At 39.1% G+C, this 26,528-nt stretch overlaps 11 protein-coding genes across 11 annotated transcripts; 4 read left to right on the plus strand and 7 right to left on the minus strand.

The window, feature by feature from the left end:
* Positions 1-26: 26 nt before the first annotated feature.
* BATDEDRAFT_88917 (uncharacterized protein) lies at positions 27-1,845 on the plus strand (the record flags this gene model as incomplete). The annotated part of the gene is made up of 8 exons (XM_006679127.1): positions 27-167; positions 261-416; positions 503-846; positions 943-1,097; positions 1,152-1,217; positions 1,307-1,401; positions 1,465-1,629; positions 1,729-1,845. 8 exons carry the CDS (start codon positions 27-29, stop codon positions 1,843-1,845), a joined length of 1,239 nt encoding a protein of 412 aa, XP_006679190.1.
* Positions 1,846-2,507: 662 nt separating this feature from the next.
* Positions 2,508-4,544, plus strand: BATDEDRAFT_24942 (uncharacterized protein; the record flags this gene model as incomplete). The annotated part of the gene is made up of 1 exon (XM_006678905.1): positions 2,508-4,544. One exon carries the CDS (start codon positions 2,508-2,510, stop codon positions 4,542-4,544), a length of 2,037 nt encoding a protein of 678 aa, XP_006678968.1.
* A 661-nt stretch (positions 4,545-5,205) lies between these two features.
* On the minus strand, positions 5,206-7,961 carry BATDEDRAFT_35091 (U2 snRNP complex subunit CUS1). The gene is made up of 7 exons (XM_006679041.1): positions 7,593-7,961; positions 7,115-7,441; positions 6,874-7,021; positions 6,558-6,750; positions 6,141-6,447; positions 5,837-6,051; positions 5,206-5,743 (listed from the first exon to the last, which is right to left on the minus strand). The coding sequence occupies exons 1-7, from the start codon at positions 7,932-7,934 to the stop codon at positions 5,299-5,301; spliced, it is 1,977 nt and encodes a 658-aa protein (XP_006679104.1). The 5' UTR covers positions 7,935-7,961; the 3' UTR covers positions 5,206-5,298.
* A 400-nt stretch (positions 7,962-8,361) lies between these two features.
* BATDEDRAFT_11642 (uncharacterized protein) lies at positions 8,362-9,765 on the minus strand (the record flags this gene model as incomplete). Its single annotated transcript, XM_006678819.1, has 6 exons — positions 8,362-8,588; positions 8,673-8,928; positions 9,006-9,101; positions 9,202-9,431; positions 9,556-9,617; positions 9,716-9,765. Coding segments are annotated over 6 exons (921 nt in total), but the record flags the coding sequence as incomplete, so codon positions are not given.
* A 543-nt stretch (positions 9,766-10,308) lies between these two features.
* On the minus strand, positions 10,309-10,794 carry BATDEDRAFT_88804 (uncharacterized protein; the record flags this gene model as incomplete). Its single annotated transcript, XM_006679209.1, has 1 exon — positions 10,309-10,794. One exon carries the CDS (start codon positions 10,792-10,794, stop codon positions 10,309-10,311), a length of 486 nt encoding a protein of 161 aa, XP_006679272.1.
* Positions 10,795-11,647: 853 nt separating this feature from the next.
* On the minus strand, positions 11,648-13,045 carry BATDEDRAFT_24946 (uncharacterized protein; the record flags this gene model as incomplete). The annotated part of the gene is made up of 1 exon (XM_006678906.1): positions 11,648-13,045. One exon carries the CDS (start codon positions 13,043-13,045, stop codon positions 11,648-11,650), a length of 1,398 nt encoding a protein of 465 aa, XP_006678969.1.
* Positions 13,046-14,387: 1,342 nt separating this feature from the next.
* BATDEDRAFT_11643 (gamma-tubulin) lies at positions 14,388-16,923 on the plus strand (the record flags this gene model as incomplete). The annotated part of the gene is made up of 11 exons (XM_006678820.1): positions 14,388-14,436; positions 14,566-14,678; positions 14,795-14,851; positions 14,991-15,173; positions 15,321-15,527; positions 15,640-15,726; positions 15,787-15,942; positions 16,060-16,206; positions 16,339-16,500; positions 16,618-16,736; positions 16,821-16,923. 11 exons carry the CDS (start codon positions 14,388-14,390, stop codon positions 16,921-16,923), a joined length of 1,383 nt encoding a protein of 460 aa, XP_006678883.1.
* Positions 16,924-17,108: 185 nt separating this feature from the next.
* On the minus strand, positions 17,109-18,664 carry BATDEDRAFT_88566 (uncharacterized protein; the record flags this gene model as incomplete). Its single annotated transcript, XM_006679210.1, has 6 exons — positions 17,109-17,340; positions 17,442-17,542; positions 17,622-17,789; positions 17,905-18,135; positions 18,239-18,301; positions 18,409-18,664. 6 exons carry the CDS (start codon positions 18,662-18,664, stop codon positions 17,284-17,286), a joined length of 876 nt encoding a protein of 291 aa, XP_006679273.1. The 3' UTR covers positions 17,109-17,283.
* A 1,657-nt stretch (positions 18,665-20,321) lies between these two features.
* Positions 20,322-21,371, plus strand: BATDEDRAFT_88919 (uncharacterized protein; the record flags this gene model as incomplete). The annotated part of the gene is made up of 1 exon (XM_006679128.1): positions 20,322-21,371. One exon carries the CDS (start codon positions 20,322-20,324, stop codon positions 21,369-21,371), a length of 1,050 nt encoding a protein of 349 aa, XP_006679191.1.
* Positions 21,372-22,100: 729 nt separating this feature from the next.
* Positions 22,101-24,581, minus strand: BATDEDRAFT_24950 (uncharacterized protein; the record flags this gene model as incomplete). The annotated part of the gene is made up of 6 exons (XM_006678907.1): positions 22,101-22,269; positions 22,349-22,495; positions 22,607-23,770; positions 23,846-24,048; positions 24,129-24,224; positions 24,309-24,581. 6 exons carry the CDS (start codon positions 24,579-24,581, stop codon positions 22,101-22,103), a joined length of 2,052 nt encoding a protein of 683 aa, XP_006678970.1.
* Positions 24,582-24,902: 321 nt separating this feature from the next.
* BATDEDRAFT_11622 (uncharacterized protein) lies at positions 24,903-26,029 on the minus strand (the record flags this gene model as incomplete). Its single annotated transcript, XM_006678817.1, has 4 exons — positions 24,903-25,064; positions 25,172-25,426; positions 25,496-25,551; positions 25,915-26,029. Coding segments are annotated over 4 exons (588 nt in total), but the record flags the coding sequence as incomplete, so codon positions are not given.
* Positions 26,030-26,528: the final 499 nt, after the last annotated feature.

Raw genomic sequence — 26,528 nt, forward strand, 5'->3', positions numbered from 1 at the left:
ACAACACGGGAGCATTTAATATTATCATGGGAAAACTACAAAAAAAACTGGATGAGTCTATTAAAGAAAAGGATCGATTACAGCAGCTTTGGCTTGAATCTCAAAAAGATGCCTTGAAAGCCAAAGAGCAAGTCACGAAATTGCAAAACGAAAACTCTTTTCTCCAGGTGAGTCTAGTATGCAATTTGATCCATGGCTTGAAGCTAGATGGTGATCAATATAAACTATGCTTTATATTTTGGACTCATTTAATTATATAGACGAAATTAAGAATCGATCATACTGTTAAAACAAAAACCAACGCCGAACTTGATGAAAGCAAAGCAAAAACATTGGAGCATAACATGGAAGCAATGAAACTATACAATGAGCTGCGTCGAATTCAGCCTGTTATGGAAGATCTTCAAAAGAAAAACGTAAGTGCGTTGATCAATTGTCGTAGTTTAAGAATACTGCAATCAGAATGATGCTGAATCAAGTCATGGCTTGACAATGGATTTAGAAAGCTATGGAAAAGCAGCTCCGAGAAGCGCAATTGAAGCTTGAAGAAGCAGATATCAACAGCACTACATCAAAGCAAATGCTACAGGCAGAGATTCGCCGACTGTACCAAGATCGGCAGGGGCTTAAAAAAGCCAACGCCGAAAGCGCGCAGGTGTCGATGAATATTGAGCGTAAAACGGAGTTATTTCAAGAAATAGTGGATAAACTTAAATCCGAGAGGTATGAGTTACAGAGGGCAAACTACACTTTGAATAGAAAAGCAGCGGAAATGGAGCGCAAATACTTTGATGCCAAGTTGCAGACACGACGGGCTAATGAAAAGCAGCAAGTTCATCAGCAAACGTAAATTATATGCATATAGAGCGATTTAATGATCAAATGGTGGTTAATTTGATTATAATTTTAAAAATCCAACTTTTTAAATGTGATTGATCTCAGTATTAGGCGGCAATCTTTATCAAAGCAGTCTGTGAATTCTCACATCACAAACTCTGCACCTTGGGAGAGTATCATGTCGTTGTCGCAAGCCTCGCTACCTAGTGTTTTGTCTCCACCTGGAACGATAACTGATGAATGCACGTATATATTTCATAGTACTCTGTATACTAGCATTAGCTGATTGTATTATAATTTTGCTATAATTTTAGCGGATGGCTTATCAAAAGCAATGCCAGACACGCAAGGATCAATTCGCGAAATCACCAAAGTACCAGGTACACTCTTGTATACAAACAAGCATGCCAGGTTGCCAATATGAATCTCATGGATTAAACTAACCCTTGCATTAACCCGATATATTTAGATTTTGAAGCATGGAGACTAAGAATTGATAGTTTAGAAAAAGAAAAGCAGCATCTTTTGAATGAAAACAAAAGGATTCAAGATCAAATCAATGATGTAAGCAAATCCAAAGTATATGTATTTTATCAAACAGTGATATTTACTGATATTTTATTGTAGCAAGCAAACCGTATTGCAAAATCAGAAAGCCGGCTTCTTGCAGAAGAAACGAGACAAAAGATGGATGATGCTCATCATCGCGAGCTTGAAAAAAACATTGACAATCTCAACAAAAGATGCCAGCGTGCTGAAAAGATAGCAGCACATATGGAACAACAAATCAAAGTAATTACTTACTGCAAAGCAATTTTATTTTTCAAACACTGCGCTTTTGAATTGTTACTAACGATTTTCCACCTTGCAATGCTTGATATCGACTGATAGGAAGCAAAACCAAATCTCAAGATCGATTATCAGATGCTTGGAGAATGTGAGCCTTCAACACAATTGCTTGCAGCATTGTTAACTTGGGATTCCACACCTCGAGCAGTAAAATCTTGAGGGATGAGCAGATCGTTTCTGCAGCAATCACCATCCAAACGAGTATTTACCGACTGATTAAATAAAGATCAATGTATTACAGCCGTATTCACATGAAATGGAATACTTGTATTCGTGCATCAACTGCTTCTTGAATTGAAATAAACAATGGTAGCTATTTGTTGTGCTTTCCTATTAGGAATTCTATTATGAATTAGCTGGTTCAATCGACATTCTCAATCCTTCAAACACAACATTCATCATATGTTACACAGGATAGTTTTCAACATAACCTTTTACCTCTTTCAACAGTTGTAGATTGTACAATTACCAAATCTATGCACTTTAATCCAAATACTGAACTCGACTATTGTCAATACAACTCATTCTAAATCCGATACGTTCGCGTTTCAATCCAAGAAACCAAAGAATGCGATTATAATAATCAGTAAAAGTCAGTAGATTACAAGACACTTTAATAGACGATCATTTCACGAGATGGAATCCATTACGCACTCTTGATGATCTTGCACGAACACAACAGAAAATAAAAGCACAAACTAGACAGAATTACTGATAATGCAATCAACCATCAACGAATGGCTGTCATAAGCAATTCAACCCGCCAGTCTCGCCACAAATGTTTCGGCCAAGTAACGTTGATTCACCACCAACAAGACAACATGTCTTTGAATGAGCGACAATCCCACTACAGTCTATGGGGATTGCTCCCTACTGAGCTACATCAACACATTGTTACGCTGGCTGGACCGCTCACTGTCTTCCTGTATTATGGCATTGACGTTGCGATCGAATCCATCAAGACAGACAACTGCAATCTCTGGCATGACGACTACAAGACCAGTTCGGTTCTTGCTACCATCAGTCTAGAGCAACAGCACATCTCTCCGCTGATGCTGGTGTATCGCAGTATATGGCTGGATGCTTTTACTATAGATTGGGACGGTGACTTGTCACTGCTGCCTTGTTATATTCCTCACATTGCTGACCTACGTCAAGTGTGCAGTCGATCCATGTATATGCGTTTATCACACCATCTTCTAAGCATAACAGGACTGGATGCCAACAGAACCGGTGTTGCTGGTCATTCGTCCTCTATATTTCCAGCTACGGATTGCTCTCCACAGTTGCTTCGGAATCTCCTTATACATATTCCCATGCGTCATGTATGGCTCGATGAACTAGACGTCAACCATCTCAAACTTCATATCCACCACTTTGTATCGGATGCTATCCAGTTTGGACATTTGGACTTTCTTATTTACTTGGTTTCAAACTATTTGATAACGATTGATGCTCTCTGTGTTCGGGTCTTGCCTATGGGTTTGCATCCATTGGGTGCTGTTTCGTTTGCAATTATTAATTCGGCTGCTTCGCCTGTTTTTTCTCAGGAAGGCCGTTTAACTTTCAGCTCATCATTCAACGATCTGGACTCGGATTCAGAGAATGGTGACTGGAGCTGGACGTATAATGTTATTGATATTGCTGCATCAAATAACGATATGGACATGGTCAAGTGGTTACATGAGCATGGAAATACTGGATGCACTACAGAGGCAATCGACAAGGCTTCAGAGTATGGATACGTCAACATGGTTGAATACCTTCATTCCCACTTTTCTTTATTACACGACTCTTTATCCGCTTTGGATCATATTTCTGACGAGGACTCGATTATAAGATCTGGTCCATTGATGGGTCGCCAGATTGGAGGCTGCACTCAATGGGCCATGATTGCAGCCGCTCAGAATGGTCATATTGATGTTGTCAAATTCCTGCATGCAAATCGCACTGAAGGATGCACAACAAGAGCCATGGACGAAGCTGCATTACACGGTCATTTGAATATCATTCAATTTTTGCATACTCACCGTACAGAAGGTGCTACGTCGACTGCCATGGATAATGCTGCTGCATTTGGTCATTTGAACATTGTCAAGTGGTTGCATTTCAATCGGACAGAAGGGTGTTCCGTATCTGCAATGGATACTGCTGCTGCTAATGGACATTTGGATGTCATTCAATTTCTTCACTCAAATCGACACGAGGGATGCACAGTCAAGGCTATGGATGCTGCTGCACGAGAAGGCCATTTACACATTGTAAAATGGCTACATGAGAATCGATCTGAAGGATGCACAGTAAATGCTATGGACTATGCTGCATGCAATGGTCATATAGATGTTCTCGTGTATTTACACACACATCGTAGTGAGGGATGCACTGTTCAAGCCATAAATTCAGCAGCAAAGCAAGGCCATTTGAACATTGTCAAGTGGTTGCATTTCAATCGGACAGAAGGGTGTTCCGTATCTGCAATGGATACTGCTGCTGCTAATGGACATTTGGACGTCATTCAATTTCTTCACTCAAATCGACACGAGGGATGCACAGTCAAGGCTATGGATGCTGCTGCACGAGAAGGCCATTTACACATTGTAAAGTGGCTACATGAGAATCGATCTGAAGGATGCACAGAATGGGCAGTCACTTATGCAGCCATAAATGGAAATTTACCGATCGTCAAATGGCTCACAGAATATCGAACAGAGGGTTTTTCGCTGCACGCACTTGCTTGCCAGAACACGGATATTGCCAACCATTTGGTGCAATCGCTTTCAGTTAAAGAACGAAGTGCATTATTACTAAAAGCAATGGAACGTAAAAGTGAAGATATTATAATTAGCAGACTGATGTAACGTTATTATTGGTCATATATTTAATGGTGCACCTGGATAGTGCAGTCGAAATTCATGTCTGCAGTTATTTTGTTCCATCTGAACAGGTAATTTTTGGAATGTGTTTTATACTAGTAAAAATGAAACGGTTGCTGTATGTCTTTATAATATTTTTGCAAATACACAGTTATTATTTATTGAAACTCTATTTATTGATTTTTTTATAAAATAAGTTGGATTGGTTATTGTTTGATTTGTCTTTACACGATGCTAGTATGTGTGTAGTACTTTCCGAGTGACGTGTACTGTTGTAATTAAAGAGGTGATTGATACAAGTCTCATTTTACATGAATACGACTCGGAAATCAACCATGGTTAAATATCCGTTACTCTTTCTAGTACAGAATGACAGCATTGCTTCTTTCATCATACGATGCCCACAAATCAAACTGTAGTCTTGAACTGAAATTGTCCTTTTTCAAGTCATGTATTGTATCATCACAATCAGGATATTAGGCTTGATGCTATCAATTAAGCTCACAGATACGACTGTGTTCAAAAACCAATAATTGTATATTCCAGGAATACAGCAATCCTTTTCATGCTAATCACCAGGAAAAATCAGTAAGCTTACCAAGCAATCCAGAAAGCACAATGTTATTCAGTAAATGTGGCATCAATTATCATTACGAGACTGGCAGTTTATTATGTGCTTTGACACTCTTATTTGGTGTTCCATTTTACGTGAATACAGCAGTAGTAAAGAGAATTCATTTCAGAACTTGAAATCTTTGGTCTTGTCTCGCTTGTTACCACTTGCATTGCTAGATTCATCTTTCTTTTGTCGCTTTTTAGCCTGTTTTTGAGCATTTTCAGCAACCATATCTGAAAAGTCTTCGCGTCCAACAGCCGCCTCGGCACGTACTGCTAAAACCTCTTGATCGAATTTACGCTTAAGGGTTCCGTCATCCAAACCATCGGCAAGATCATCTGGATTAAGTGATACTTGGATGGCTGAAGAAACTATTCCCAATTTGCGCTTGGCAGCAGATGCTTTTGATGCCGCTGATTCAACTGCTGCGCCAGATCCCGAGGACGCAGCAGTGACATTAGACATATCGTATACATGCTGGCTACCCATAAATCCTTTGATTGAAGTCTCTTTTTGCTCTACAACCGTGTAAAGCTGTTTAGGTGGCCCAGCGGGTTCACCCATCGGCCTATCATACATTTAAATTCAGTTTCCCAAATGAACATAGGCATGAGTAACTTTGATGAGCAATTTTAAAATTCAAGACTAAACGAGTTCATACCGTTTACGCAATTCAATAAAGTTGGGTGTTTCAAGACCGCTTGGTACGCTAGCAAGACCACTGGGTGTAACTAATCCGTCTGGAGCCGGTGGTGCACTAGAAGAATCATCGTTTTCTTCGTCATCTTGATCTTCTTCCTCCTCTTCTTCTTCCACTTCCTCTTCTTCGTCAGATTCTAGTTCAGCCCACAATGTTCGTACAATTGGTGTTATAAGCTTTAAATGTATAGATTAGTCATATGCGTTGTCTAGATCAGTCACTTTGATGTCAACTTGAGTAGAACAATACAATGAGCAAACATTACCTCTGAATTGGTCTGATCTATACTTGTACCGAATACATCACCATACAGCGGACGATTAAACTCGTCTACTGGAGGTTTTCCCCAACCACCTGGATGATAACCCCATTGAGCACCGTCGGGAATAGGAGCATTTAAACCAGGAATCTTAAGTTGCGGATAGCTGGGTGGAGGTCCGTATCGCTGCATGTTAATCAACCACGGGGGTGGTGCGAGTGGTGGAATGCCAAGTGCCATAACAAGATCATTAGAAAGATTACCAGGCTTCTTTAGCTTTAGTTTAGTTTCAAACTCTTTTCCTTCGAAATATCTAAATCACGCAGCATTGAAGGTAAGACGCCATGCTTTTAAAAAACTAGATCTCCGATCCAATAAAAAGGAATTCAAATGCCAACCAGAAATTCAAGCACAGATACATACACGTCACCAAATATCGACAGTTTGGGTTTTGTTTGCCATCTAAAGAATGCATCGTGCAACTTTTGATAGTCGATTTCCAACTTTCCCATCTTGGGTTGATGTCGCTCACGAGTTTTACTCTTCAGTTTAGTAGCGTCTTCCTTTTCCTTGACAGCATCTCGCATCTGAGTAATTCCGGTTTGCTTGATAAAGTCTAGAGATTAATGAAATCAAGTAAATAGTAAGCCAGTGGTTATCAATGGTGAGTGAAATTGAATGTCATTTATAGAATAGCCTATACTTTTGAAAACATTACACTAATTGTTTCGCATAGTACCTGGAAGTTCAAATGGCATTTTCTCAACACCTCGCTTTCCCTGCAAATATTTTCGCTTTTGCATCCAGTGAATTGGAACAGAAACAGTGTTTCTAGATGCTTTGAGATGAACCAATAGTTTTGGATCTGCTGCCGTAACATCAACCCACTATACACAGCAAAGACAATCCATTTCAGTATATACTCTGATAGATTTACACGACGCATCTACCAGTTTGAATCAAGCATTTGAATCACTCACGTCAACAACTTCGGGTTTGGTTACAAGCTGTTTGAGTTCAGCAACAGTCAATCGACTAACTTTGCGTTGTTTCTTTTTAGACATGGATTTCCTGTTGTCGCCATCGGCCAAATCATCATCCTGACTGTCATTGTCTGATCGATCGAGTTCCATATCATCTCGTTCATCTTGATCACCATATGGATGTTTTTCATTCGCTTCACCATCACCGTCGCCCGTTTCTGCTGCAGGAACAAACTTGGCAAACACTTGAGCAAAAGTCTCGAATGGTGAATCCTGTAACTGAATGCCAATAGTTTCTGGCACATACTCGACAATGGCATCAATCTGATCAAATATCAACAAAAAGAGTGTTATTATAAGCGACATTGAAATAGATTTTATCCAGATCAGCAGATATGACTAGAACCAGCTGCTGTATACTGCTTGAATGGCAGTAGATAATATAGCAGACTATGTTATCAAGACGAATACTGACCTCGTCATCCTGGCTTGTGTGATGTGTACGATCCAGTCCATTTGACGAGTCTTTGGCAGAACCATCAGTCTTGTTGCCATTCTTTTGACGAGCAGCACCATTAGATGTCTTTTTTCTACGATGTTTTTTGATAGAATTGTTATGTTCAAGACTTGCTGGTTGAGTGGTCTTGGATTGCGACAGTCCTGTGCCTGCTGAGCAAGTGGTTCGAATATGTCGAGCAATACGGTCAATCAGAGTCTTTCTTGGACCAAGACTGTCCAGACCAAACGATGTAGCATGACGACGCAAGTCTGCATCTGGCAATAGCTTGATGTCTTTGATTGCAACCACTGCAGTCATGAATCCCGGTAACAAACTGTTCAAAAGCGTTGAATCAAGCAAAGTTGTAAGATAGCGTCGAGTTGACCCTTTACAAAGTGCTGGCGGACAAGTATTCTGTCGTATTCACGTAAATGAATTACTTTTATGATTCTGAATGACTTTAAAGTCAATCACGAATGCAAGCCATGATTTGAACTTGCTTTTTGTAGTCATGCATTGTACGATCGTCAGATATTGTTTTCAGTTGTTTCGATGCTGTTCAACTTGCTTCGCTTTACGTGAACGCGGCTGTAAAGAGTTCGAGGCATTAAACAGACTGAATCAATTCATTGTTGGTTCAAGATTTACTCGTCCATAACATTTATGTTGATGAAACTGGTTCTGCTCATCACAAGTATCTTGATCTTCGTATTCCATAGCAAGTTGTGTAAAAGGTATTTTTATTCTATTCCAATTGTCTGTAAAAACCTAACATGAGTTCATAAAGCATAAACATGGCAGTACTTTGCATGCCTGTCCAAAGCATACGCGGCCCAACACCACTAAACAATCCACTGATTCCAGCTCGTCCATAAATACCTCGTCCAGCAGAGATCACACCTGCATAGGTTGGTGCGTTGTTGGGTGTTGGTTTGGCTGGTAACACAAATGAAGTGGATCCTAACTTTGATACTAATCGATGCGTCAATTGATCTGTCGATTTTGGTATACTTGAAGGCTCAGTCGATTCAATAAATGTAGTACGTGGAGGCAGACGTCTTTGTGTCATCAAATATGTTTTAATTACATCTAGTGGAGTCGTCACACAACCAGCAACAACTCCAGAAATTCCACCAGATGCCATATCGTGCCACGTTGTTAGTTTTAAAGGATCGTCGTCGCAATGAGTGTGAACAAAAAATGATTTGAGGGTCTCGTAAAGAGTAAACTGAATTGCTGTAAAAGGTACATCTCGAATCAATGTAGCACCCCATCCATGATACATTCCAGCAATGCCTCGTTTTTCTAAAATCTATTTCCATAGCACTGTTTCAATACAAGTTGATACACACCATAATTAAATCTGTGCTTCAAACTTCAGTACGTTACCGTTGTTGATGCATGAAAGGTGCTACGATAATTATGTGCTGATAAGCTATGCGGATTATTATAATGTCCTTGAAGTTGAAGACGAGTTTTTAAAACCTATTACCATGTACAAAGCACGAGATTGATGTCTTGTTAGTTGTTGATGTCATCAAAATATTTGGATTGAAACTACACTTGGACTTTAACATGGATGTACCTCGGAAGGAACATAAAACACGCTGGCTGCCACATCGCCAAGACCCCCAGCAATAAAATAGCTGGCCTCGGGATTGAGTCCTGATGAAATCAACTCTCGTTTGATGGCTTCGTACGCCGCAAAATACACTCCATGAGAAAGAAGTGATCCAATAACGGCTGCTGTAAATCCACCATATAAGCCTCGTACCCCTTCTTCTTTTAAAATTGTTCGATAAGCTTGTGCCATGCCTAATGATATTGTATAGCCAAGTCAATAAAATGAACCAAGTACAAATATTGCAATTTAAACCGTTTGCTTAAACCATCGTAACATGCCAAAACCAAGCAGATTTTAGATTTGAACCAACATCACCTTGATACTTTTCACTCCGTGCAGTCAGTTGTCCTTGTAGACGAGTCTTGACAGTGTCAGTACTATGTTGCTAAAAATGTCAATCCAGCTGCATACTTAATGCAATAAGATACACAGCAGATAGCAATCGAAAATAGCCGGTCATTAAACAATATATTACCTGTGCATGACAGCATCTGCAAGTGCACCCCCTACACCACCGCCAAAAATGACCTAGTACACGGATTGCCAAATGCAAAATCAATTAGATCAAGTCGTTGTATTGGGTTCAATAGTTAACCCAGAGTGTAGAATAACTCGAGTTTTAAAAGTAAATCAAGCAAGTCAAAAAGAGTTGATTATGGATTGCTATTCAACTCTTGTTTTGACATGGATTAGTTGAATTGGCTCACGATGGTGCAAGATACATAAACAGTGCTGATTTGGCACTGTTTATAGAGCGACCTGACCATACTTTTCATTCGAGTAGTTCAAATTTATAGCTACAACTGGATTGCAAAAACAAACCGTCAGCACTCACAATAGATAATGAATCATTGGCAATGAGCATAGCTACTTGGACTCTAACAACAGTGTTGGATTGGAATAAAGAATTGTCAAATAAAATTAAACGATTTCCTGTCAAATGATCCAATTTCACCACAACCAACGTTGCTCTTATTGCCAAGTCAGAATAAAACTACAAACTCAAATCTTGAGCATCGTACAAAAATCTACATCTAGTAAAGCAATCATCAGTGTATTTATTTTAAATTATCCAAACTTTTGGAATTCTTCAAACTGCGAAATCAGAGCATCTGTTTGAGCCAAACTCATTGCCTTTTCTTGCTCCCCTACAGCATGAAAAACCTTGTTGTCTTTGGGTTGGAGTGCACCTGTAGACACATAGGAAGGATAGAATTGGTTAACAAATTGAATAAACTCGCATTGCTTTTGCTCTTGTTGGCGAATCTCGGCAATCTTTGCTGGCGTAAGATTCATTTGAGCTGCAAAAGACTCTGAAAGTGGTGTAGGACACCTAATACGATTTGTCACTGTTCGATCGGTATCTGGTGGTGTTATTTCACGAGAAAGCATGCGTCTTTTGCCTTGAGCTGGACTGAATGTTCCAGATGTCGAATTGGCCTGATTGTTGGCTAGTGAGGAATCTGCATATATAGTTGGAGTTGATCTAGGAGGATAGGCTGCAGTATATGAATAAGCCATTGCAATGACAAGTAGAGTATGTATCATATACATTTTTAAAAGTAAATGCGTTGGTAAACTGTTGAGTTGTAAAGAATAATAGCTCGCGTTGAGTGGTGTTTAAATTGAATGTGGGAGAATAAAAGTATAAATGATGGGGTGGATAGTAAAACTTGACTCGAATATTGAAAGCTGGGTTTTTGTTGTGGATGACTGGCAGTGTAACTTCAGACTATTCGACTAAAATATGATAAACTGTCAGTCTCATGAAATGATGATTCCTATCACATTTACTGGACAATATTGTATTCTGAATTTGTTAAAACTCGCTGGTCTTTTCCTCACTCTTATTCTTGCATAAAATAATTAAATGAATATTCACATCTGTTGCAATACATCCCATATCCTTGACATTTGTTCAATCACTTGTCCTTTTTTTCTCAAGCGTTGGGCGATTGGCATGGAAACAATGTTGCATTTCTAAAGCATGCAACTTTTTGAATTAAAGCGTGGGCGTATCTGAGATTAGAATATACCATAAATGGGTTGTGGAGCTGAATTGACAGCATCAAACAGTCAACCTCGATATCCGAGTCACAATGGACACATCCAGTGTCAAATCTGGTGACTGCAATGTATGGTTATATCAAATATAGATAATCAGTTTAAAACTAGTTTAATTGTGAGCATCATATGATGGACGCCATGTTTATTGAATAATTGAGAATGTCTATTGAATAAGCAGTCAGTTTGTAGTGGGAAGGCGCAATGAAGATCTAATCATTGTCTATTCCAAGGCAAAAAGGCAATGACTGCAGCATAAATACAGAAAAGTGGCATTTTACGTGAATGTGGCGGTGAATATTAGAAATTATATCAAGCCATTTGTCTAGATCAGCGAGTTAAATCAAACTGTATTGACAGGTAATACCGAGTGTTGAAAGTGAAGACCTTGGGGAGTGACAGAGATGGTGGAATATGTTCCAGAGCACCACGTAGAAATGAATCCAGCAACAGTATTGACAGGTGTGCATGCAATATTAGAAGTAGCTGAATGTGTAGAGGTATTGGGTTCGTAAGTTGTGGTCAGGGCAGAGTTTGCTGACGAAACCCGATAGCGACGCAGGTCACGAAGGGAAGAATGTGCAGCATTGCATCCAGAAGACTGCAAAGATACAACGGACGGGGTAGTAGAAGAGGAATCATCCTGTAATTCAGTAGAGCCCAGCGAGTATGTATATGAGCCTCTCAAACTGTTTCCAAGCAAAGAGGCTGAAAAGGCATCTGCCTCTGTTCGAGATAGCAAGGCAGCATCATATTCAACAGAGATACGAGCCTGTAGTCGGTTTGTAAAGGACTGCCATAGCATATGATTGCCTGCTGGCATGGTGCGTGCACCCCACAACGACCACAAAGCAACAGAGTGCATGACTTGTAATACATGCAACTCTTCAGCACAAAGAGCGGAACGCAGATCTGGAAAAAAGAGCACCACATCACACAGAGTGATCTCGGGTAGCTCAAGACCACTCATGCTGACAATGGCACCAAACAAGATACGAAACCTACTCCAAAAAGCCCTGACTGGTGGACATTCAAAAAATACATGTTCAATCGACTCGAGTTCAGAATCGCATCGAGAGCAGCCACGAAAGATGACTGACTGCTCAGACTTTTCAAGCTCGGGAGAAGCTGCTGGTTGTTTTATAGTACGCAGATATTGGTTCACGGGAAGACGACGGGCCAAAAGTTTCCAATATAATTGAGATTCAAATGGGGTTCTGGAAGCATGGTCAACAAAGGAGAATAGAGCAGACCATGAGATGGGAGTGCCCAATGTATTCGTCCATCGAGTTTTTGCAACCCGGGCTTGGCGATCAAGGCAATCTCGAAGTTTCTGCGAGACACCGGTAGCAGGGAGATTCGTACCAGTAGGAGCGAAAAAGGTAGTAGATTTGCACACATCAATATGGTGAGGAGGGGTGGGTGAAGGAGCCGGATTCAATGTTGGGGATGGAGTAGCTTCAAAGGATCTGAATACTGTTGAATTTGGAGCTGTGGCTTGAGTTGACAATCTAAAAGGTAGTTGCGGCGTTAACAATGGCGAAAAGGGCGAAGCAGGCGAATCAGCTAGGGACAAAGATTGCAATTGTACAGACAGTTTCATAGATGCTCTTTTGGCTGAAAGAGGGGATGGTAGACCAGACATGTCTGAAGATGTGTTGATTGTGGACAATGCTTGAGGAATCTTGCTACGAGCAACAGTCATATTAGACGCTGGTGGCGATGAAGGACGAGAAGGCATTTGAGATATTAGCGAGATGGCTGCGAAAATCGAAAAGTTGGAAACAGTGCACTCGATGGTTCTACAAAAACGTCAGACCAAACGCCAGAATTAAGAGTGTAGTAAATAAAAAGGATACAATGGGATATACAGCACAGGATTGCTGTAGGCAGAAGAGTTGCTGTCAACTAGTGAATGCCGAAAACGAGATATAATGTAAGAGAAAATGAATATAATCAAGTTGAACAATTGACAAGGAACAAACAGGACACGGGTATTTATGTAGTAAGATGAGTTGAATGGCGCATAAGCTAATCATTAAAGAGAGATGCTTGATATTTTGTTGCATTGATCAATTAGAGGGTTTATTATGACATTGCATTAGGTTTTCTATGAAACATCAACAAACAAGAATTCATGACAACTAGTAATGACTTTACTGCAAGCCTTGTGGTTGATCCGTAACCCGCATCAATGATCAAAGCAAGTTTTGTAGTTTCAAACAAATCGTTCTGTTTGGCTCCAGACACGTGTATAACTGATTCAATGCTGGTTACCCCATTCATAATGCTTTGCACCAGTCATTATTGTATAAAATGAAACATTTATATTGTAGACTGTATTTTGCTTTGGAACACAATGCTTCAATGTACATTGTGCTTTCCAATTGAAAATTGAATGCATTGTTCAATAGATATTCTCAATCAACACAATGACCATTATATGATGCATACACAATCAATTATAGTTTTGAATCTGCTCTTTCTTTGTTTTTGGCATAACCAACGCTAAGATCACCAAGTCTGAAACCAGATGTATTGTGGTCCAGATATTGGGTTTGACTTGTTAATAAGGCTTGTATTGTATTCATGAAAAGTACAATCTTAAACTGGAGTGTACATCTCATGAATACAATCATATATGTCGATCACCAGGAGAAGGACCAGTAAACAAAAGTTTAAGACAATGCAAACCAGTAAATTTGGTGATACCGACTATTTCATAAGTTGATTGTTTATTATGCAGTTTGGTACTCTTGTTGTATGAATATGACTGTAAGCAAGATTAAAATCAAGTGACTACTCAAGACTTGAACTCCATCAATAAGCAATATGAATCACATGTGCAGTCACTTGCATTTCCCAACTGATTATGGAATGGTTTGGCTGTATTAATCTAAATTGTCAATCGATTACAAGATTTACAGAAATGTTTAAAACAATCCAAACAAAGCGTACAATTGTCTTTAACCGACACTCGAACTGCAAGTCAGAAACTCGGCTGATTGTAGCAGCACATCAATGACAGTGTAATTGTGAATGGATTGAGTTGACTTGATTTTCTTGTCGCTATTCTTACCAACATGCCACGCGAGATTATTACTTTACAAGCCGGCCAGTGTGGAAACCAGAGTATGTTGATGAACTTGCATAGGATAATAGCAAATGCCATTTACTGGTTTGTCATACCCTTTGGATTTATTGGGTTTTAACTGAGTTGTGTCCGACTTTGGTTTTATATTCAATATTGGGTTGGTTTAGTCGGACAAGAGTTTTGGTCTACCTTGTGCAATGAACACGGCATTCGTCCAGATGGCATCCTAGAAGACTTTGCAACTGAAGGTGGAGATCGAAAGGATGTTTTTTTCTATCAGGTACTATAGGCATATGTAGATCTTCAACTTGTTCTAATGAGCGACTGGTCTTGACAATTCATCATCATATGTTCATATGTTCATTGGTATTAAACCACTGTATTTATATTCAATAGGCTGACGATGAGCATTACATTCCCCGAGCCATCTTGATAGACTTGGAGCCTAGGGTAGTATAGTTGTCTTGATTCTTGCTCTATCGTTATACATGTCGGTTATTCATGAATCAATCTTTCTAAACTCAGCTTGGTTTATATTCACCAGATATCATCAATAGACTAACTGTTCTCAACCAAATTTACTGTATATCAGGTTATCAACAACATCCTTCAATCACCATATGCAAATCTATTCAATCCAGAAAATATTTCACTTTCAAAGGACGGAGGTGGTGCTGGTAATAACTGGGCATATGGACATTGCCAAGGCGAGAAAATTCATGAAGAGATTATGGAAATGGTAGATCGAGAAGCTGATGGGTCAGATAGTTTGGAAGTAAGTTTCAGTTGTGTAATTATATAGATGCTTCTGTAGCAATCTTTTGGATGCTTGAACAGTGCTGAATTACATCAAGTATTCGTGTTTAAACTCCAACTCGCTTCATTATTGCCATGACTTGAATATTGATGTTATATTTGTCAGGGATTCATGCTTTTGCATTCTATTGCTGGCGGTACTGGCTCTGGTCTTGGATCGTATCTGCTCGAATGCCTCAACGATAGATATCCCAAAAAGCTCATTCAAACTTATTCTGTTTTTCCTAATAATGCCGAGACAAGTGATGTTGTTGTTCAACCTTACAATTCAATGCTAAGTCTTAAACGACTTACAAATAATGCAGACTCAGTGGTAAGACGGCTGTGTTGTTGATCTAGAATCACTCGGCTATCCTCTGTGCCAATCTCTGGTTTCAGCTCCTATTCGTTCAACTCTATTTACATTCTTTTCATGACGTTCATAGGTCGTGCTTGATAATGCTGCACTAAACAGAATTGCGTCAGATATGCTTCACATTCAAACACCAACATTTGCTCAAACAAACCAATTGGTAAAATTATTGAAATGTTAAATTTTGGTGTAGATTGATATGCTAAACATTTTATTATAGGTTTCAACGGTTATGAGTGCTAGTACCACTACATTGCGCTATCCCGGATACATGAACAACGATTTGGTTGGATTGATTGCGTCTCTTATTCCAACTCCAAGATGCCACTACCTCATGACTAGCTACACTCCATTTACTGGTGATCATGTTGATAAGGTATGCGTTGGTATTGAAAAAATGATATGGCTACATTTCCTGCATTTAGCTACCTTGCTGTATATATGCTTCAAATTCATAGTAAACTTACGAATTGCTTGGACACCATTTGTTTAGTCAAAAAGCATTCGAAAAACCACAGTCTTGGATGTTATGCGTAGACTATTACAACCCAAGAACAAAATGGTTTCCACCATTCATTCAAAGCGTAGCTGCTATATTTCTATTTTAAATATTATTCAAGGCGAGGCTGATCCGACCGAGGTTAGTCTTTGACCTATTCAATTTTTTAAATCAGTTTACTTTGGCACTTGCTTGCCATGCACTGTAGCAAATTTCCGTTTGAAATCTAGCCTGGTTTCATGTGTCACTGCGTCTAATGCTTTTTAACGATAGGTTCATAAATCTCTTCTTCGAATTCGTGAACGGCGTCTTGCCCAGTTTATTCCATGGGGTCCTGCCAGCATTCAAGTGGCTTTGGCTCACAAAAGCCCGTATGTGCAGACTCCACATCGTGTTTCTGGACTCATGCTTGCAAATCACACCAGTATTGCTTCAGTAGGCCAATGCTTGATCATTGTTTCTGGTTTAGAGAGTATACTGTCTCATGATTTTTACTGATAACTATCAACTCATTGCCTTTTGTACTGTGCCATTGCATATGCCGATTTTTAGCTTTTTAAGCGTATTTGTGATCAGTACGATCGTTTGCGAAAGCGAAATGCTTTTGTAGAGATGTATAAACGCGAGTCATCGTCCGAAATGGATGCGCTTGAAGAGTTTGATTCATCAAGGTATGTCATTCATTTTGCCATTAAATAATACACGGATGCATGATTATGAGAAACAGACTCATTATTGGTGTTTGAATTGTATAGGGAGGTTGTTCAACAACTTATTTCAGAGTATGAAGCATGCGAAAGCCCCGACTATTCAACCTGGGTAATATACTGTTTAACTTTGATTCTGTTGCATCTTTAATCTGTATGCATGTGTAGCCCATATTGTATCTGAATAGCTTACTCATTTCCCCACCATTACTTGTCTTTTGAAAAATGCATCTATTTGAACAGAGCGCGACTCCAGCAACGACGCAGTATGGAAACATGGGTGCATCAGCTTCATCTGTGGCCCAGGTCGACATTACATCTAGGTTGGGTTAGGCTTAACCAAAAAATTGCTAATTCATTTAATTAAATGATGGAACCGTGCATCTGCCTTCACTTTTATATCACCACTTGTTATGGCAACATAGCTTTAGCCTTGTCTTTTAAAATTAAACTCGATATACTAAATCACTATATGAGAGTTTTGAAAGAGATTGGTTTGTTAAATATTCCATCACAATCCGCTGCTTTTTGCCTTTTCTTTATGAATCCGCTCAAGCCTTGCAATTCTCTGAGTTGTGCACGTGTAAAGTAAACATTCTCCGTTAGCATTGTAGCTTGATATCAACAGAGTTCAAGCAACACTCGTATAAAATACAAGATTAAACTAACCTGAGCAATTTCGCTTTGAATTTGACGCTTATATTGGTCACCTCTTCCGAGAGCAATCATATCGTCTATCCATTGTCGTCGCTCATGAATTTCACCTTGAACTAATGATTTCCATCAGCAATACTACATGTTATCTATAATAATAAATGGATGTTGTTTCAAGTTTATAAGACTACATACTCATATCAAACTCGTCGATTGGCTCTGAATCTAAACACACAAATTGGTTTGGAGCAGGCATGTTTGCCCCACCAGCTTGCCTTCGCGATTGCTTTGCCAAGGAGTCTTTAGGTCGATCGATTCCTTCCAATCGATCTTGAAATACCTCTTTTTGAACACTCATATCCTCTATCCATATTACGAGAAATCAGTATGCCCAGTGTTACAAGGTAAACCCTCTTGCCTTGAATCTATTGCTGATACAAAAGTAGATGGAATGCAAGCCATCTGATCATACACTTACTCATTGGAGTGGTTCGAAATGACTCTTGCTTGTACATTCCCGACTGTTTGATTTGGGTTAAAGTGCGGATACCTGGTTTAGACATCCACTCTGACAATTCAGCTGCGCGAGCAACTGTCCGCCTCTCGCGATCCGAAGCCACTTCCATACCAAAATTCAGTCTAGGTGGAGATGCAACACCTCCACGAGAATGCATACTATTGCTTGGATATGAAGGCAACGATCCTCTATCTATTCGCATAAACAGGCATGGTAAATACACTATTCTGTTAAAATACACATTTTTGCAAAGCAAATGTTTCCTTGGATTCATGTCCACGTATTGTTTTCTTACCGCTAACCAGACTATCTAAATGCCTCTGCTGAGCATAGGTAAGTTTTGAAGACCGCATTATACCTGTCAAAACAGATATAATTTGGTTTATTAAATGAATCTATCAAAAAACCAACATGTGTCCAAAACTTACTAACGCAATCTACAATGAAAAACTAAAAATAGCTTACTTTTTAGTAGTCCTCGAGTACTTGGACTAATATCAGACTCTTTTATACGTCGTGTATGTGTTGCTGAAAATGTCGTAGAATGTCGTGATGCAGACTGCAAAGGATTAAGCTGTGAGTTGTTAAACGACCATGGACTGTCACTAGTATTTCGCAAGGTTTTCTGTGAAATGCCAAGTACGCCACAACCCAGTAGTGATGTTTTATGTGCAGTGGACAAAAATGTTTTATCATGAGCTACACTTGATACGGAATCCATTGGTTAGCTGTATAGGCAACGTATTGCTTTCGGTCAAGTTTCCTTCAAGTCGTCAAAACTTTTGTGCTGTCTTCGCGTAAATGGAATGCTAAAATATGATAAACTGTCAGTCTCATGAAATGATGATTCCTATCACATTTACTGGACAATATTGTATTCTGAATTTGTTAAAACTCGCTGGTCTTTTCCTCACTCTTATTCTTGCATAAAATAATTAAATGAATATTCACATCTGTTGCAATACATCCCATATCCTTGACATTTGTTCAATCACTTGTCCTTTTTTTCTCAAGCGTTGGGCGATTGGCATGGAAACAATGTTGCATTTCTAAAGCATGCAACTTTTTGAATTAAAGCGTGGGCGTATCTGAGATTAGAATATACCATAAATGGGTTGTGGAGCTGAATTGACAGCATCAAACAGTCAACCTCAATATCCGAGTCACAATGGACACATCCAGTGTCAAATCTGGTGACTGCAATGTATGGTTATATCAAATATAGATAATCAGTTTAAAACTAGTTTAATTGTGAGCATCATATGATGGACGCCATGTTTATTGAATAATTGAGAATGTCTATTGAATAAGCAGTCAGTTTGTAGTAGGAAAGCGCAATGAAGATCTAATCATTGTCTATTCCAAGGCAATATAGCCAAAGATTCCTGCTTTTACAGTGAGTATCAGATCAGTCTATGATAAATGCGGCAAGCCATATGATTGATGCATGCTTCAGGTGAGCTAGCGGTAAATCACTTCAGCCGTGTACTACCAGTTTCCAGTATCCGGTTAAAAGGTGGTCAATTATAATCTAAATCACCATATTGCTGGGGCTTTACAGACATATCTTGTGGCAAATAATAACGGGGTTGGGGCCAAGTATATGAATTTAATCATTAATCATTCACCATCTAAACCATTTAAATGAGTAGTTTGCCAAAGTCGGGTTGAGGCTGCGGGTACTTTTATGGGCTCTGATTATTTTTAGCTGTTAACCAATATACAGCAATAGGTTGTTTGATGCCGGCTCCCATCAGTCTTACTGGGCAACATTGTGCCCTTTGAACCCATTAGAGTTTACTGGCCTTTGCTCATTTTTGTACGAAAATGCAAGGCGAATGTTCACATCATATCCCTGGTCCAATGTATTCATATCTTTTCAATCTTTTTTTTATCCAGCCCAAACATTGGGTGATCTGCATAGAGACAACAGTTGCATTCCTGAGACGTTCGATCTTTGGTTTCCTGGGCTAAAGCGCAAGCATATCTGATATTATGATACAACAAAACTTGTATAGAAGAAATAATTAATTTCTAGTAGGAAAACAACGAATACTTAACCATTGTTTATTTCAGAGCAAAATAATCAGCCCAAGATAAATATAGAAGAGTATTTTATTTTACGTGAATACGGCTTTAAAAAAATTATATCGGCTACAATATTTCAGCCTCATACTGAGAATCTCGCTGTAATTTATACACATTATTTTACAATATAAAGGCTACCTTAAACATATATTTTGTCATATATACCCAGAGACTTGTAGACTTTGTACTGTTGCATAATGTCTTCCGACTATCATCCTGAATTTCTCATCACTCTGATGTTCATTTCAGTGTCAGCCATCATTGCCAATACCCTAATGGCCATCGCGGTAATGCGCAATCAAGCAATCCGAACAGCAGAGTATTTTTACAATGTAAATGTTGTTTTAAGCGACTTGGTATTTGCTGTCATGGTGCTGCTGGTCACAATTATTTCTCTAGCCAATGGTATCCCTGCCGTAACTAATTACATTGGCTGTCAAGCCGTCGGATACGTGCTACAATCTATGGGAGCCTCGAGTGTTTTGACTATTGCCTTGATTACATTAAACCATTATCGGGTCATTGTTCTTGAAAAGCCTAGACTTACATACCATGATGTGGCAGTCCATCTTGGGGGGCTTTGGCTAATTTGTCTAACCACTTCCACTATACAGTTTGTTTTTGGGGAAAAATTCATTCCGCGGCCTGCACATCTCCATTGCCATTACGATTACGCATCTAAAGATCTCCTGATTCGGATTCTGACAGGCCAGTTGATTGTGCATCTTGTTGGGTTACCCATTGTTGTTTGTCTGGCTTACTGGGCCATCTATAGAAAAGTGGCCGAGGTGGAGCAACTCGCTGTAAAAGGGAAATCGCACTATGTGACTACAGAAGTCGCATCAGAGCTTCAATCAAAAGATCATAAGCAAACCATTGAATTGGCACCCATGCAAAACAGCTATACTATTTCTAGGGATGTAAAAGGCAGCAACAGGATTGCCGAATCCAACGATGGAACCGCCACATTTAAACTAACCGTTCCCGACACCAACTCTGAAAATTTCCCAACGGCCAGCGCCGCGAGTACTAGTGCTAGCACTCCAATCCGTCCTCATATTCCTAGCTCGCCCGTTGGTCTAAATGAGGCTTTAAGTAATGTTGCCAAAAGAGGCTTGATGATTTCAATGTCTTTTTCCATTTGTTGGCTCCCTACGTTGGTTGTCTGCATATTGGAAATCTTCACTGGCCAAACTATTCCCTGGCGGGTTGATGCCTTGGTCACAATGATTGCAGCATTTAATACACTGAGTAACCCTATTGTGTTCTTTTACGTCGATCGTCGTCTGTGGAAATCCCTACAGGAAATGGTGAAACCTCTTCATAACTACCACTTGTAAAATGCCACTTGATCTTGTTAGCTTTAGTGTAGGGTGCAATACTATCTTTTATTTACCTTGTTCAGAACAATACTAGTAAATGCCTTTGTTCATTATTATTCAGCTCTATTGATTTTTCAAGATTCGGAATTGTCTATTTAAAATGATTGCTGGTTCATTTTATCGGGTAGGTAGCACATGGATGCTTTTAAAAGAGCATAGAGTGGAGCTAGAATATGACTTTGATAAACATTGCAATGTTGTCAGTACTTTTGGATCCTGACACGATACCATTCAACAATCTAATGAGAGTCAACAGTAACTCCACGTACAAGACCATTTCCAACTCAGCCTATAGTATCAGCTAATGCCATGGCTCGAGGTTTTTCCTCCATCAAAAATATTGGCTATTTGGACTTGAAGTTTAAATTGATTTGCTATTGCTTGCATTCAAGTATACTGCACATGCAATGCATTCTTATTTATAAAGTCCATATTATCAGATTTCCATAATATACATGCTTAGTAAAAGGTTTATTAATTTATTTCCTGGTATAGAATTGATACCAAACAGAGCTGCGAGTTGATAATGACAAAAAATCGCCATATGTTTCAAAGCGTTATTGATAGCCTATTCAATACAAAAACAGTCTTTACCAGTTCATTTAGCTACCACCAGATCCCAATGATGTTGGTAAAATAACCTCGGCAGCAAATTATATGCTTGATGTCATGCTGAAAATACTTTGATTACTGAGATACAAAGACTGTGTTGTTGATGCTGGGTTGTGGTTTTACCATTGACGTACCACGTACAAGTGCAGACAATTCATCGTTTCCCATTCCAGCTGGCTCCAATATTTCGGTCCAGTTAATATTGTCAGGAGTTTGATTGCTTTCTACAAGAGAGTCGCAAACCCTACAACTTACCAATTCGATTAGATGAATGCGAAACAAAATACCAAGTCAATCCATGAAAAAGCAAGCATGCAACTCACGATCGTATAAATACCGAGCAAAGCACCCATTCCTCAATTGCCGACAAGGCTGTCATGCTTTCGTTCAGATTCAGTGTATCAACGATACATAAAAGTTCATACTCGAAATTAAGATCAATGCCATGTCTTTGACGAATAAGCTTCCACCTAAAGTTTTAAAATTAAAATAGTCAGCAAAAGCTTGGCAACTTGTACAATCAGCTCATAGAAATGCTGCATGCAGACTTGATGCTTATAAACCAAATAAAATCAACATACGTTTTAATCATCTTTTCAAAAAAGAATTCTTTTCTTTTCAAAAACTCTTGATTTCCTAGACCAACAAGGCTACTGCGCTCAACGTGTTTTGTTCCTTTAGTGTATTCCACCAACAAATTTAATGTCTTGCAAGTCACTATGCGATCCAGTATCATCCATATACGTGCAAAAAGTGAAAGTAGCGGTTTTGCTTTTTGAGTCGAGGGTTTGAACCAGCCATAATCTGCAGTATCCGTACTTGTTTTTGAGTGTATATCTTCATCGTCACTCTCTTTAGCGTCGCAATAATCCAGTACGTCTTTTGAGTTGCTCACCAAAGCATTTTCAACCACCATTGTTTCTATTGGAGCTTTCAAGTTAGTTTGGCCAGGCGTGTCTCTATTTGGGAGTGGAATGATTGGATCAATAGAGGGCTTCATAGTCTGTTTTAGTATTGATTTGGGCATAGCTAGCGGTAAAATCTCATCTTTTGATTCAGTGAATGCAACGACTGGAATGGTGGGTGTCGACTTTATGAATTCCGGAGCTTCAATTGGATCTGAAAACCGTAGATACTGCAATGTCTTTTTAACACACGGTGGTTTCACTGGTTGATGTTTATCAGGCTGTTGAACTGTTGCAGTAGTTATCGAGTCAATATGATTTTCTGACATGGATATATCATCTGGCTGGACTTGAGAACATATTTGTGAAGAATCAACAATAGTATTTGAAGTATTTTGAACAGTATCTAAAACCATTGATGGACCAGCCATTTTTGGTAATGATGATATCCAAGAAGATTTCGCGGTTGATGACGATAGCCGAGCCAATGATCCCGACTTACTGAAAGGTATAGATTGTGCTCGATACCCCTCAATGAGATCAAATGCAGAATTGGAATGTGTTGATACATCAGTATCCATAGCGCTGATTGACCCATCAAAAGCGAATCCAGCCGTGGCTGATTGGTCTAAACTTGATAAAGCAACAGGCTTCTCAATGATTGGCAAATACGACTCGTCTAATTTCAAAGTCGGCATAGATGTAATCAGAGTGTCAATATAGCTATGAATGGCGTTATGCTGCGATTTTCCTAATGCATTTTCCTGGGAACTTTCCGCAGCTTTACTTGAGCTAGTCAAATCTAGGTTCAATTTAGCTGTATTTTGATCAAAGTGTTCACTGGTATATCAAAAACATCAAATGCTGTCAGTACTAAAACGTATATATTTCACACTAAACCATTTGCTAGTGTACCTAAGTTTTTTTCTTGCAGGTACTAGATCTAAAACAGGCAATTTGGTCACATCACGCAAATACACTGGATCTGATGATAGTTGGGTAGCTAGATACTTGGAAGCAGCAAAACATTCTGAGCAACAAAAAGAATGTATTTCTGTTACATCATACACTTTGCGATCTACTGCTGAAATACGAAATTGTGATTTGGTATTAGTCGACTACAAAAGCAAATCAAAAGAGTTGAATTGTTAGTCGGATATAATCAGGTATGTTATTACAGCCTTGATTCAGTAAATACCTTTAGTTTCATGTCGCATGCTGGATAGCCGCATTGATTATCGGCTGCCCGTTCAACAACGACATCCTGATAGCTTTCTGGAGTGAGAAATTTGCACTGGTCGAATAGAAATCATTTAATAGTTAGTCATGAAAATAACATGCAGTGACGTGCATTAATAAAGCAGTGTTCAATCCTTACAGAATCCTCAAAAGTCTGTACATCAACAGCACCATCAAAGAGAAGTTGCTGTTTTTCAAAGACATGTTTATCCCACTTTCGAAGGTTCCAAGTCGAGTTGAGGACAGCTATTTGTTTTGGTTTCATGCCTGACGACTTTACTGGACCAGTGTGCTTTCCTTTCCTTGACTTCATGTTTGGTCGTTGAGTGGTTGATACTTTTTGTGATTTTTTCAGTAGTTGATCCTGCTCATGATTGTTGGTAGAAGATGTGGATGTTTTCGTAGAAAGCATGCTGCTGGATTGGGAATTCAAGCAAGTTTGGAAAGTTTTAATGTTAATTTTTATGGCTTTATAACCAATGTGTTGCCCATCAAAACTGCTACGTATTAAAGACACTAGTATGAATGTTATAGCGCTATATTTCTCAATCCTTATACTTGATCATATTAACTATGATTCCAATGTCTGAATGCTACGCAACGACTGTTTTGGCTCGTTTAAAGCCAAGATCCGCATCATTATATGTCTGGCTGCCTAACCTAATGTTGAAAATATACAAATATCACTCATGTTTTAACATCAGTTGATATGGGGATACCTGATAAAGTATCTTTATTTTTCAATATTCAGAGTTCTGAGGAATTCGTCAATGATTGCAACCTGCTTTTCAAGAGCTGCAAGCCAAGCCTCGAGCTGTTCCTTCATTTTGGCTGGATCAGACCCAGCAAGCTTTGCGTAAAAATCAGCTCGCGATGGACACACCTTCATAGCAAGCTAAAAGATTGTCATTCCAGATGAAACCAAGATTAGTGGGTTTTGTTAGTACAATTGATTATCCATTGGCAGATTCAAAAAGGCGGTTTTATTAAATCAAAACTTACAGAAAACACGTTACGAATCATAAAGTTGTGGTGTTTTGACAAACCACCCTCGTACGCTTTGTTGAATGATACAGACAGCTCTTCGGTAGGATTGTTCAAGTTACGTCTTAAACCAGAAGCAGTAAATTGAAGACCTCGCTTAAGCCATAAAAGGGCATCAACACCAGTTGTTTCCTTTGCTGCTAATTTGGTTTTGACAAGCTCTTGCAATGTGCCACATTTTGTAGGATCTTTGTCATAGCTTGCACGTATTTTCTAAATCCGTATAATGATATTTAAGTTGTAGAACAGATGGTCTGACAGTTAATAAGTCTCGATTCTTACCGTGATATTACCATGCATGTCAGTGCTGACAATCGAAAATGCAGAACCAAGGTTATCTGAATATTATTGAATAGCAGTCAAGTAACAGTAAGATAAGTTTGGATACAGGAACCAAATCAAAAGTGATTTCAACAGCACTGTCCATGCCAAATACATTAGCAGATACGATGCATAGAATACGAGGCTATACAGCCCACTCAAATCATGTCTGGCTCGTAACTATAAGAGCATAATCACTTTGTAAATGCCAAACTTTCGACAACTGCATTATATCATAAGCTAATAAACAGGAGACGTATTTCCATCCAGTTCTCAAAATTATATCCATGTATCTACATTGGATAGTCCAGCATCATGGTGGCCTGCCAAAACTAGAAGTCTTGGCGATTAACATACACATGGCAAGATACACCACTCACTAAACAGCCTGGTTAGACTATGGGTAGAGTCAAGAAATTGGACAGTAGAAATGGCGTTGTCTGCATTTGAAATAGTGACGGTTGTGTACGAGCTGGGCAGCTCATCAAAGAAAGTAGCATTTTGAAGTAGGCGTTTAGAGAAGAATATTGAAATCCAACCAGACACAGGAAAAGCAAAATTCAATGCGTCGTTGTGCTGCAGCCCATCACAACTTCAATCAGTAACTTGCTGGGCTTTAGCCATGAATACTTGCTGTTAGAAAAACAATATTTGTTCATTTGAACGTATTACAGATTCGGTTGCTGTTTATCACGCAACAATGTATTGTCATCACTAGCAGCGCTTAAGCTCCACAGAATAGTCTGCAAGCTAGGAAATTTACAAAATCTCTTATTCGCAGCAAGTCTATCGAATCAACTGGTATTGAAAAAGTATGTGCTACTATAATTTGTTGTATAGGCAAGTGAAGGCAGCAACGATCTAGCTACACTAGTCAAGATCTAGAGACTACAATCAAAATCTGGCCAGCAAATGCGACGCGGACAACTCATACGATTGTGTTCTATTGTGTAGGTTTGAAACAAAAACAAGTCATAGTTAGTAGGCACTAACT

Source organism: Batrachochytrium dendrobatidis, assembly GCF_000203795.2.
Source record: "Batrachochytrium dendrobatidis JAM81 unplaced genomic scaffold BATDEscaffold_6, whole genome shotgun sequence".
NCBI lineage: Eukaryota > Fungi > Chytridiomycota > Chytridiomycetes > Rhizophydiales > Batrachochytrium > Batrachochytrium dendrobatidis.